At 34.4% G+C, this 12678-nt stretch overlaps 4 protein-coding genes across 5 annotated transcripts; 2 read left to right on the top strand and 2 right to left on the bottom strand.

The window, feature by feature from the left end:
- Positions 1–853: 853 nt before the first annotated feature.
- On the bottom strand, positions 854–1580 carry MAPR2 (membrane-associated progesterone binding protein 2). The gene has a single exon (XM_028086890.2). It carries the CDS (start codon positions 1469–1471, stop codon positions 1169–1171), a length of 303 nt encoding a protein of 100 aa, XP_027942691.1. The 5' UTR covers positions 1472–1580; the 3' UTR covers positions 854–1168.
- A 603-nt stretch (positions 1581–2183) lies between these two features.
- Positions 2184–3633, top strand: LOC114196088 (DnaJ/Hsp40 cysteine-rich domain superfamily protein). The gene is made up of 3 exons (XM_028086611.2): positions 2184–2496; positions 3096–3245; positions 3335–3633. Exons 1-3 carry the CDS (start codon positions 2299–2301, stop codon positions 3407–3409), a joined length of 423 nt encoding a protein of 140 aa, XP_027942412.1. The 5' UTR covers positions 2184–2298; the 3' UTR covers positions 3410–3633.
- Positions 3634–3959: 326 nt separating this feature from the next.
- On the bottom strand, positions 3960–6079 carry TIC55-II (translocon at the inner envelope membrane of chloroplasts 55-II). Its single transcript, XM_028086609.2, has 3 exons — positions 5562–6079; positions 5260–5362; positions 3960–5170 (listed from the first exon to the last, which is right to left on the bottom strand). Exons 1-3 carry the CDS (start codon positions 5951–5953, stop codon positions 4049–4051), a joined length of 1617 nt encoding a protein of 538 aa, XP_027942410.1. The 5' UTR covers positions 5954–6079; the 3' UTR covers positions 3960–4048.
- Positions 6080–6415: 336 nt separating this feature from the next.
- DBR1 (debranching enzyme 1) lies at positions 6416–10080 on the top strand. Of its 2 annotated transcripts, XR_014984469.1 has the most exons (9): positions 6416–6886; positions 7074–7195; positions 7295–7488; positions 8065–8247; positions 8340–8458; positions 8583–8722; positions 9123–9242; positions 9393–9533; positions 9749–10080. XR_014984469.1 is itself a non-coding variant. In XM_028048010.2 (8 exons), the coding sequence occupies exons 1-8, from the start codon at positions 6606–6608 to the stop codon at positions 9479–9481; spliced, it is 1248 nt and encodes a 415-aa protein (XP_027903811.2). In that variant the 5' UTR covers positions 6418–6605; the 3' UTR covers positions 9482–9720. The 2 variants fall into 2 exon arrangements, 1 of the variants encoding a protein (XP_027903811.2); XM_028048010.2 differs by lacking the exon at positions 9749–10080 and having other exon boundaries at positions 6418–6886; positions 9393–9720.
- Positions 10081–12678: the final 2598 nt, after the last annotated feature.

Here is a 12678-nt window from a genome sequence, read left to right on the forward strand (position 1 = left end):
TCTATCACTTCAATCAATTTTTAATAATTTATTTTAATTTTTTTAAAAATATAATAATCTAAAAATAATTAAAATTAAATATAAAAAGATAGATCAAAATATCGTCTAAACTATAAAATATAAAATATATATCAAGGAAACATTTAGGAAAAATTTGTAATAATGGAAGTCATTATAAAAACTCGTGTCAAAGTAATTTTTTTCTTTCTAAATCTTTTGCATGAAAGAAAAAACTATGGGGAAATATTCCTGTCTTGTTAACTGTGTGTTACAATTTTCAATACATTGAAATATTCAACTTCCTCTTATCTTTACTTTCTCGATATCAGTAAATATGCCGATGAAAACAAACCATACTCCTAGTAGGTTCACATTTCTCCATTTTATTCTTATTCTTATGTGCTTCACGATTATGTCAGCCATGAACACTTACACTGCAGAAATTCTTACACATTATAGCAACTCATGTTCATCACTGACCCTGGTGATATGAACAGTATGAGTTAATTTCTCATATAGCAGAGCAAATTCCTTAATTTCTTTCTCTCTTATTCTGACCAAATTGAAGAGCATGCGCTCCACCCAAATTCCAAAATGGGAGCACAAAATGGTCTTTCGTGGATTTTGTTTTTCCTCTGTCAAAACCATATCTTTCTAATTGTTCTGAAACAATTAGGAGATTCTCGCAAGCGGGTTATTTGCTTTTTTTTTTTCAAATCAATCAAAAGTTGTAAGAAAAATACTCAAATCTCGCAAATATAATACTAAACCCTAAAAATCAAACCACCTTCACAGTAACTACGATAAATCTAATGAAACAATTGATAGTTGAATACAAAAAAAGAAAACAGCAGACAATGAAAAATTCGATTTATTTCTCTCTGTTTTATTTCGTCTCTTTCACCCCTTTGTACATACATGACACTGGTGATAGATATGAGATTTCAAGAAGATGTGTAGTACTGGAGGAAACACAAGGCAAACCCATATTCGGAAAGCAACAGAAGGAGAAACTGAATCCCTAATCCAGAGCATGGACAGAGAAATTTTATTGCTATTACTAATATTATTACTACTACCAGGGTGATGGATAGGGTTGAACTAGAGAAACAGAGAAACAAAGAGATGGTGATGGAAAGGGAAGAAGAAGAAGAAGAAGAGGAGAAAATCAATTGATAACGCGACCAACGACGGGGTACTTAGCTTGAAACTTGTTCTCCCAATCGTTGAGAACTCCGATCTCCTTTTCGGAGAGGCCGTCGAGGGAGGGGGAGATGTCTTCGTCGTTCTTGCTCATCTTGGCGAGGGCTCTGCTGGCGTCCTTGCCGGCGAACATGGCGTAGGCACCGCCGGGACCGTAGAAGGATTTTCCGGTGGTGACATCGTAGACGCGGCCCTTCACGGCGACGTAAATGGGCTTGGAGGGGTCGGTGCCGTTGTAGTGGCTGAGCTGGTTGGGTGTGAGGTCCATTGGGCTTGGCAGCGTTGATGTTGATGAGATGAGATGCGATTGAAATGAGAGGGTTCAGAATATGAAGAAATCAGTGCTTCACCTTTCATTCTTCCCAACAACTTGTCCTTATTCCACATACCCCACCTATCACCTACTACTCTCCTTCTCTCCATTATTCTTATCATTATAGTTTTTTATTTTCATACATTATAAATATATTAAAATTAAAAAAATATATATTTTAAATTTATTAAAATTAATTTCTTTTTTTTTTCAATTAAAAAACACATAGAAATTATATCAGAGTTCTTTATTGAAGGTTAAAATATTGAACATGGGGTTTGCCTTATGAGAAGATGTGAGCTGTGCCATGCATATATGCCATAAATATTTAATGAAATTGAATGCTGTCATTATTATTATTTTTAATTTTTTTTAAGATGAAGCTATATATTGATTCAGGGATTAATTATATGATGGTTTGTAATCAATCTTTATTTTTGTTTACTTCCAATTAATGTTGAATTTACGTCAATTATCCATAAAATATAAAATGTTGAATTATACCTATATTAATTGTTTTATAGATTTATTGAAAGTTAAAATATTGAACAATTGGGCCGAAGATTCAATAACGTGTGGTCCTTTGGGCTACCCTTCAATTTGGGCTAAAGAAGAGTTCGTCAAGAGTTTTCTTATGGCGGGCGTATGAGACATTTCCAGTGTCCTTTTCCCATGTTTATTATGGACTGTGTTTTCTTTGTTATAACAATAACAACAACAATCTTTCGTTCATCTTCTTCCATTCTTTTTCCTCCTTATTATTGCAGACAAGAGTTTTTAACATGAGTAGGTGCGTCTATTGTAGCACCGCTTCTGCAGTGATTCACAAGAGTTTGTCGAAATCGCCAATTCAAATTCCAATTCCTAAGAATGCTGTAACGGTCAACAGAACTTCTCGCATGCGCATCCACGTTTCTATGGTGGACTCCTCCTCTTCTGATTTCGCCAAGCGCATCGAACGAGCCTGGTTAATTTCCAAGGTTCAATCTCTTTCTCTTTGTCCCCTCGTTTTAATTTCGTTTTAGGTTTTTTCGTTTTCATAAACTGCCTTCTCTTTTCAAAATTTTTAATTTAACTTTATTTAACGTGTTCGAATTCTTTTAATTGCATAGTAGAATTCAAAGGCTGTGTTTATATATTACGTAGTTGGATAATCAAGTCTTATGACTATGCTTGATCAAATACCCTTCCAAGGTTCACTTCTTAATGTGTTTTTGGGGACTTTTGACTAACCATGGTTATTATCTGGGTTGTAAGCGAGATTAATTTTGATGCGCGCAGCGTATAAATATTTGCCCTATCTTAATTTAAGTTTAGTTTACATATGCTTGTTCCAATTAAATTCAATGCTAAATGAAACATTTTTGTCAAAGGGCACCATGAATCTGTGATTAAGTTTTAACGCTTGGATTATTAAGCTGTTCCTGCATAGTCAATGCAATCAGTATCACTGGGCGAGATATTTTGTAGGAAAAGATTATTTTTTTCATATCACACCAAGTTTAAAATTTATAAAATTTGTTTTGATGTTTGATGTTTCTGAGCTGGTCCTTGATATGTATATTTGTGATGCTTACAGCAACCGAGGCCAATCGTGTGTTCATCTTGCGACTCAAAAGGGCATATCGAATGTAAATGGTGTGCGGGTACTGGATTTTTTATTCTTGGTGATAACATGCTTTGCGAAGTCCCATCTAGAAACACTAGCTGTGTCATATGCACTGGAAAGGTACCTGTATCATACTCACTTCAACTGTAAAATCTTAGCCTAACGGTTTACTCGGGATTTAAATTTGTCCTTAATTTGTTATTGTTCAGGGATCAATGTGCTGTTCTGATTGTCAAGGAACAGGCTTTCGTGCAAAGTGGTTGGGAGAACCTCCTACTTCCTAGTACCAAAACTTCCACTCGAATGGTGGTGGAGCATGGCTTCTAAGTCCTGAAAATTGTAGTTATATTATACCTCGTCTTACTTGAGTCTGACAGATGCAGCATTGCTGAAAGGCATTGTCTGGTTATTCATTTTTTAAGATTGAATTGTTACTAAAAACAATCAATTTGTACCATCTTTGTATGTTTATTAACTTGTATAAATGTTGTTGTTTTACCAAATGAAATGAACGCTTATGCTCCCTGAGAGAACGCATTATATGAAGTCATGGTCGGTCTGAATTTGAGAAAATATTCATAATGTCTCCACCGATAATATAACGAGGCTTTTCTGCCAGAGAATGATCAGATCTCTGCCTTAAATTATTAACAGGTAGAACTTTTTTCTCCTTTTCCCTTTCTGGTTTGAACCACAGAGATAAACTTCTATTGATTTTGAAAGTTTATAAGATCTTGTACAAAAACAGTTTTGTATTAAAATCTTAGAAATATAAAATTACTTTAGCTCAAATCTAATTTTGTAAAATAGAAAATACTGAAAACTATACAAATGTTGTGCCAAACCCAATCAATCTGTAACTCATTTAGTCATTAGAGAAACTACATGTATTCATTTGAACAACGATTTTTCCAACTTTTCACTCACAATCTCCTATGTGTCCTAACAAAGTTTGTGGTGTTCATCGCAATGGCTCTTGAGCAAGCATAGACTCCAATAGAGCACAGGGAAGCAGATGCCAAGAGAATGGCCTTCCACTGTTTCCCAGATACAAGAATTGCCAAAGCGATTAATGTAACTGCCACAGCTGAAAGGGCATTTTTCCAAGCTTGGAAAGCTTTCACTGCGGTTCTACATTCTTTGCAATGTATGACATGCCTAAAATATCTGTTGGCTAAATTTGGAGCATGAATTGATCCAATGCCCCCTTTGGCAGGTGAGGAAGCTGATTGTCCTGCAACGAGTCCAGCAGGTGCATGTTCAACCACAGCAGGTTGTTTGGGCAAAGAGATAGTGCTGTGACCAAAATGATATGGCATCCCATGCCCCACTTTGTCCATCCACTTCCTGTATTCAGCAACCCATGTGTCTGATGACTTCAGATTCAGATAAAGGTGCTTTGTTGGAACCTTCTCTTTCAAGAGAATTTCATTCTGAGATGATAAGAATCCCATGTCTTGGTCAAAAACCGTGGATGCATTTTGATGGAAGTACCATTTAGGAAACAGTTTTACTAGCAGAGATGATGATCTTGTTGATCCAAACCTCACTATAAGCATGGATTTCCCTTGCCCAGTTGGTCTACAGAGGAACAGGCCAGTGAAGTAGTTTGTTACACCACTCTTATCAGCAAATTCCCTGTTATTTTGTAGAACACACGGAGCCTCAAACCTCAAGAAGTTAGGCTTGGACCCATCTTTCTCAGCACCCCACCAACCTGCAAACCCTCTATCAGTTCGTTCAGTCACCTCAAAACTCAGTGGCCGAGCATTCTCCCTTTTTGCGGTCCAATCCGTTCTGTCATGTGAGATAGGGACATGAGCAGGATCCATCAGGTTCTCCAGGAGAATAGAGTGATCGTAAGGGAGTTCATGAATTGTTGAAATGTCTGTGAATCCCGGCCTTGCAAAGTTCTCAAACCAAGGTAGTTTACTATCATTTGGAGGTGTTTTGAGGGACAACCACACCCAAATTACACCTTGAGAGTCCCTCACTTCATATGTTTTAACACAAGCTGTCCTAGGGATTTTGGCATCAGCTGGAAGCTATTGAAAACAGACAAAAAAAGAATGATCACTTATCAGCATAATGGGACTTTGATTTAGCCGAGGATAATAGCAGGTGCATTACCAACCTGTGGTATCTTCACACATTTGCCCTCCCCTTCAAATTGCCATCCATGGTATAGACACTCAAGCCTTCCATCAACCAACTGTCCCTCTGACAGTTTGGCTAACCTGAATTGTACGAAGACACAAGGTCCATCATTTGACAAACACAAACATCAGCAATCAGTGAAACTACAGAATTTTCAGTAATTGGGAGCACGATTAAAGTCAAAGTAATCGCAAATTCCAGGTGAGATCAAAGAAAGCAGATAGGATGAAAACCACCAAATTCAACCCTCAACTACAATCATAATAAGCAGTGAGTAACCTGTGGGGGCAGCGATCTTCGTAACAGTGTAACTGGCCATTGCCATCCTTGAACAACACGAGTTGTTTATCAAACACTGTGAGCCCCAAGGGTGCATCTTCGGGAACATTCTTAGTGAGATACAAAGGGTACCATTCCTCCGTCCAGTTATACTCCACCTTTACCTCCTCCTCGCTGGTTGGAACCTCAAGAACTGCGCCATCTGCTTCGCTGTCAGCTAAAGGTGCAGCTTTGATGTCCGCAGTGGCGCCACACGTGACGTGCTTGGATCTTAGCGATGGTTTGAAGGAAGGGGAGTAGAGAGTCCAACGTAGTCCCTTGTTTGGCGGCGCGGAAACGCGCAAAGGGAGGAAAGTTCGAGTGGGAGACACGAAGGGATTCACCAACGCCATTTTAGGTAGCAGAAGTGAAGAGTGAAGAAGAAGAAGAAGTAGCAAAAACAAAAAGGAGGAAGAAAAAGAGAGACTTGCACGTTTCGTGTGTTGTTCCTGGCCACATAATACAACACCAAAGACTCATACCCTCTGCCTTATTATGCCCGTCATGTAACAGTTAAGATATAAAAGTAAAAAAAAAAAAAAAAAAAAAAACATGTGGGTTTTCACTACTTGAATTGAATGATTGTTTTCCTCTTAACTATTTATACATGTAAATATGTTTATTTATTTTACTCATGTGGAAAAACCTTAAATATATAAAAAATACTCATACTGTGAACAATTTCTCAGAAGTTTGCCATGAAATTATAACATTTGTAGCAAGTTTTTACAAGAAAAAAGTTACTTAAGTGAGCAATATCAGTTGAATTTCTTTTTCTGAAAAAAAAAAAAAACAAAAACGCGGAGTATGTTCTTTCTTAGTTAATTTAATATGGTTACTTCTGGAATGACAGTTGTGTGTTATCGTCGTATTTCAATTTTCAAAAAATTGACCGATAATGGAAAATGGAAGGAGACTATTTAAATTTATCCGCTAAGAAATAACGGAAACGAGAAATTAGGGTTTTTGTCAGGGTTTTCGATCAGATCAGTGAAGCGAGCAAGGATGAAGATTGCGGTGGAAGGGTGCATGCATGGCGACCTGGACAACGTTTACAGAACCCTTCAGCACTTGGAGAAATCCCAGAACACGAAAATCGACCTTCTCCTTTGCTGCGGTGATTTCCAAGCGGTTAGGAACGAGCAGGACTTGAAGAGCTTGAACGTCCCGCCCAAGTATCGCTCCATGAATTCCTTCTGGAAGTACTATTCCGGCGCCGAGGTTGCCCCTTACCCCACCATCTTCATCGGGGGGAACCACGAAGCGTCCAATTATCTCTGGGAACTGTTAGTTCACCTCAGCTTCAAACTCTAATAACTGTTCTGTTGCAATGCGATTTAGGGTTTCGACAGTTGTGACTTAAAAACATTGATTTTCCTGCCAAAATTACGGTCACGGACTGTTCTTCTAAAATCTTGACTGTTGCTGTGTGATTTAGGGTTTTGATAAGCTTTTGGTATGTGTTTGTTTTAGGTACTATGGAGGATGGGTTGCTCCTAATATCTACTTCTTGGGTGCTGCTGGGGTGGTGAGGTTTGGGAATGTCCGAATTGGTGGTCTCTCTGGGATTTATAATGGTCGACACTATAAATTAGGTTGTTTATCTGTTTGTGAATTGTGGGTTTTTAAAGGGTTGAATCTGAATTGGGTTTGTTTGCCGATTACTGAATGATGTTAGGTGTTTGTTTGAGCAGGACGATTTGAGAGGCCTCCCTATGATCAGAGTACCATTAGGTCTGTGTATCATGTTCGTGAGTATGATGTTCGTAAACTAATGGAACTTAAGGAGCCCATTGATATTTTTCTTTCGCATGATTGGCCACTGAGAATCACTGATTATGGGGATTGGGAGGAGCTTGTTCGGCGCAAGCACTATTTTAGGCAAGAGGTGGGGCTTGTTGAAAATTTTTAACTTAATGAAACTGCCAGAGTTTAGTAATAATTATTCTTTGTGTTGCGAATGCTGGATTTTGATTTGCTTGTATTTTTTTGTCAAGGATTCCGCAACATTGAGAAAGCTAAGAACTAAGCTAGGATGATAGTCTCATCTCTGTTTTATAAAAAAATGAGAAACATAAAGTTATTTTAGAGGGAATGTGAAACCATCATATTGCATTATCATTGGCCTTTATGCCCTGTTCGGATGAAACTTCTTAACAAGTAACTGTAGGAGAGAAAAAAATGGCTTTTAAGTTAAAATTAGCTTATGCAAGAAGTTCAAATAACCTTTATGTTAAATTAGAGAGCAGTTCTAAATTAGCTTATACACAACCCGCCAGCTAATTTTGAACTTTTTCCATATTTCATTTTTTCATCTTATTTGCTTTTTTTTTCCCTAAACGTATTTATTGAGAATCTGCTCCAGATTGGACTATGGTCTTTGATTACTTGTATAGTGTTTCATTAAATTTCTATAACAAGGCAGTATCTTATTTGTGTACCTAATAAGGCTTATATTTGTCAGATAGAGGAAAAAAGATTAGGGAGTAAAGCAGCTGCTGAACTTCTAGAAAAACTGAAACCAAATTATTGGTTTTCGGCTCACTTACACTGCAAGTTTGCTGCTCTGGTTCAACATGGTGAAGGAGGTCCACTGACAAAATTCCTTGCACTGGACAAATGTATTGCGGGGCGTGATTTCTTACAGGTATAGGCATGCAATGATAATTTTCAGGGTTAATCTTCTGTGATAGCCATTTAAGTTAGGCATTACAATCATGGCATGTTCTGTGTCTTTAGATTGTGGAAATTGAATCGGATGCAGGACCCTATGAGATTCAGTATGATGAAGAATGGTTAGCGATAACACGGAAGTTCAACCCTATCTTCCCTTTAACCACCAAAGGTGCAGACTTCAGGTGTGCTTGTGCATGTGAAAACACCATAATTGACAATTAGGATTTTAGTTCTACAATTGTTTTGCTTTTTTTCTCTCCCCCTTCAAATAATAATAATAACAATGCCATATGTACTTGCTGACAGAGGTTTAAATCTCGAGATGGAAGATTGTCTTGAATGGGTTAGAAGCAGGCTGCGTGAGAAGGGGTGCAAACCATTTGAATTTGTTAGAACAGCTCCTTCCTATGACCCTTCACGGTCCAATTTTGATGGTGCTTTGACTGGTATTTCTTTTGTTTTCAATTACTAAGCTCATCTTGTTTTCTGGATAAAGATATTCTAATCATGATCAGTTAAGTGATTGGGCTAACTTGTAGCTGTATAATCTTATTCATGCATACTTCGGGAGTTCCCATGCATGAACATCTTATATGCATGTTATGATTAGGCAGTGTCGACTATTGTGTCTTCCCATTCTTGTGCTTATGTTAGTATAAAGTTTGATTTTTTCATTTTGTGGTGCGGTAATACAGTAAAATAGGCTCTAAGTCAAACTAAAAATATTCCTTTAAATTGAATGTGAAATTGTGAATCTCTATTCTGAATTAGTCACAATTAAGAGTTACTTGTGAGTTACTCTTCTCTCTTGACCTCTCATGTATTTTCTTCTCTTTTTTTTTTCAGCGAATCTCCGAAACCCTCAGACAGAATCTTTTTTGCAGCTTCTGGAACTTCCATATCTTCTTGATAAAAATCCTGACGCAAAGGACTTTTCACCTTATCCTCCTCTTTCAGTTAAAAGTGGTAAAGTTTAGCCTTTTTAATGGTCATAGATTAGAATCGGTCCATTTTTTTTTTCAAAAAATGATAGAAGCGAAATCTGGAGAATATCTTGGAGACATACAATATTTCGTTTTGAACTAACAACTTACAACATTTCGTATGCATTTCTAGGCATTAGTGATGATAATGAAGACATTCCCATTGATGATGTGGATGATGATGATGTAGAACTCCCAAAAGTTGATAATGTTGAAAGTTGAGATCGAGACTTCACATTTGTGAATCGTCGTTTGAAATTAACATACTGAATTGGTAATTATCTGCAACTAGCATTTTCTGCCTAGTACTTACAGACGATATTGACTCTTTGATGGGGACACTCACTAGATTGTGGATTTTCTTTCCCACTAATGAGTAGTTAAGTTTCATGTATATCATTAACTCACCATTTTTTGTTATAACAATAAAAGCTCTCAAGCTCTCTCCATTTTTCTTACAATTACTGTTTACTGCATTTTCTGAATCAGCTGCTATAGTGCGAATTGGTTCTGTCAAGGGATTTGCTGCTATTAATTGCATTAGTTCTGTACTGCGCTTCCCTTTTCTTCATCTTCAAAGATCAGAAGCCATGCTTGTGTTTTGGCTTTAAAAGGTCATATACAGTGAAGGATAGAAAGACATTCAATGATATTGTTGATATTGTGAGAATATTCTGAGTTGAGTGGGTGGAGTCCCGTATGGAATGTATGTAGATAAAAGCTGTACTTTTAAAGTTAAGTAAAATTTCAAATAAAAATATACTAGAGAGAAAAAATAGTCTATCTCCCCGAAAAAGTAATAATATTTTTATTATTATCAATGATTTTGTTTTTATAATCAATAATAATATTAAAGATTAAATATATTGTAAAATTGAAATTTGTCATTCTTTCATATGTTGATATAGTTTTATTCTTAAATTTTAAAAATAAATAGATATAATCATTTTTTATGGGATTATAGTATTAATTCTCTTATCTTATTTCTCTCCTCATTGACTTTATTATTCTAAATAAATCACATGATATTAGAGATGGCAAATAAACCCGTGTCCGTGGGTATCACCCGAACCCGTCTCCGTTTTGACGGGGAATCCCCGCTTTGACTGGGTATGGGTATGGGTATGGGTAATACCCGAAATTTTCAACTGGGGATGGGGATATATATATACCCGCCCAAATACCCGTCCCCGCTTAAATTACTAAACTATTTATAATTTATTAAATAATCTAAAAAATATATATAAATAAATAATATATTTACACATAAAATATAATATAATATAATATAATATAATATAGTATATATACATATAAATAAAATATACTTTTATATATATATATATATATATATATATATATATATATATATATATATATATTTACACATATACATGTAATATAATATAATATAATATACATATAATATATATACATAATAATATAATATAATATATATAATATATACGTATAAAACAAATTAATCATTTAACTAGTGAGATCTTTTATAAACAAATTTATAACATTACAAATTTATAAAAATTTAAAAGAAATATATATATATATATATATATATATATATATATATATATATATATATATAAAAGCATAAAATATCTACGCATATACATATAATATATATACATAATAATATAATATATATAAATAATTATATATATATATATATAAACATAAGATATCCACACATATAATATATATATACATAGTAATATAATATATAATATAATATAATATAATATATATATATATATATATATAACATATTTCTCATTCTCTTTATTTTTTGTTATATAACATATTGGCAATTGCTTCAGTTTTAGATCCAAGGTACAAGATGGACATGTTAGAATATTATTTTTATAAATTGTATGGTAATGATTTTGATCTGAAACTTAGTAGGATTCGTCAAATGTGCTATGATTTGGTTTTGGAATATCAATCAAAAAAGAATGAAACTTCTTCTTATAGAGCTACATCATTGGAGTTGGGAAAGGATGTTGATAATGATGCGAATGAATTTTTAGAGTTTATGGCAAAAAAGAAAAAATATAGAACTACAGTTATGAAAACAGAGTTGGATTATTACTTGGAAGAAGATAATTTGCCGGTTACACAAGAATTTGATATCCTATCATGGTGGAAAACAAATGGGTTAAAGTTTCCAACCCTTCAAGCAATTGCAAGGGATGTTTTAGCTATTCCAATAACAACTGTAGCTTCTGAATCTGCTTTTAGTACTGGTGGTCAGATATTAACTTCTCACCGTAGTCGACTTCATCATATTACTATAGAGGCTTTGATGTGTACAAGAAGTTGGATATGGAACTCAAACCATCTAGGTAAGTTACTCAAATTTATTAATATTTTTTGTTAGTATTTTTTGTGAATTCTCATCTGATATTCTACATTTGGTGTTTGTAGGTGTTAAAAAATTAAAAGGAAAAGATGTTCTCATGAGTGAAAATGAATCTGATGAAGAAGGTACATTGTATTCTAGTAATTAAAATTTTCAATTTCAATTATTATATCATATATAATTTTTCATTTTTTTTCTATGTGTAAGTGGATCGAATGCAAATGAAACCACTGATCATTTGTAAAATTAATAAATATTTTGGTTATTATAAAATTTTAGTAATGTGTAATTTTTTAGCTTTTATATAATTATTTGAATTTTATTTAGTTGTTATTTGATACTTTAATTTGAGATTTATACTATTATAATATTTTTCTTAATATTTGACATCATGAAAATCAAAAAGAGTATGTTATTTTAATATTGAATATTTTGATAGTATCATGATTCCGTTGGTGTGATTTTTAATTTTTTTTTATAAAAAATATTTAATTGATATATGGAACAATAAAAAAATGGGTATGGGTATGGGTATAAGAAAATACCCGTTACCCGGTGGGGATGGGGATGAGTCAAAAATTGTATACCCGTTGGGTTTGGGGATGGGGATGGGGATGAATTTTTATTATGGGGATGGGGATGGGATCATGATACTCGTACCCGCCCCGCCCCGTTGCCATCCCTACATGATATTAACACAACAAACATATTCACTTATACCCTAAACTTAAATTATGACAAAGTTAACTTCTCTCATCTTAGTTTTTTTTTTTTTAATTTTAGAAAAAATGTGGGCAGTCTCAATTGATTCAACTAGCTATAAAACATTTTTCATAAATTCATATCTACAAAAATTCCCTTTTCCTCAAAAACTGCACACATGCATGTGTTTCTATTGATATTATTTGTTATTAATATTAATTTTCCATTGTTTTTTCTAATTTTTATAAAACTGCAATTTTAAATATAATTGGTAAGGTAAATTCTAGAATATAAGCGTTATCAATTTGTCATATTCAACACTTTTAATTGTAAGTAATTT

The sequence above is a fragment of the Vigna unguiculata genome, chromosome 9, assembly GCF_037176805.1.
Source record: "Vigna unguiculata cultivar grain cowpea cultivar isolate G323 ecotype 2 chromosome 9, ASM3717680v1, whole genome shotgun sequence".
NCBI lineage: Eukaryota > Viridiplantae > Streptophyta > Magnoliopsida > Fabales > Fabaceae > Vigna > Vigna unguiculata.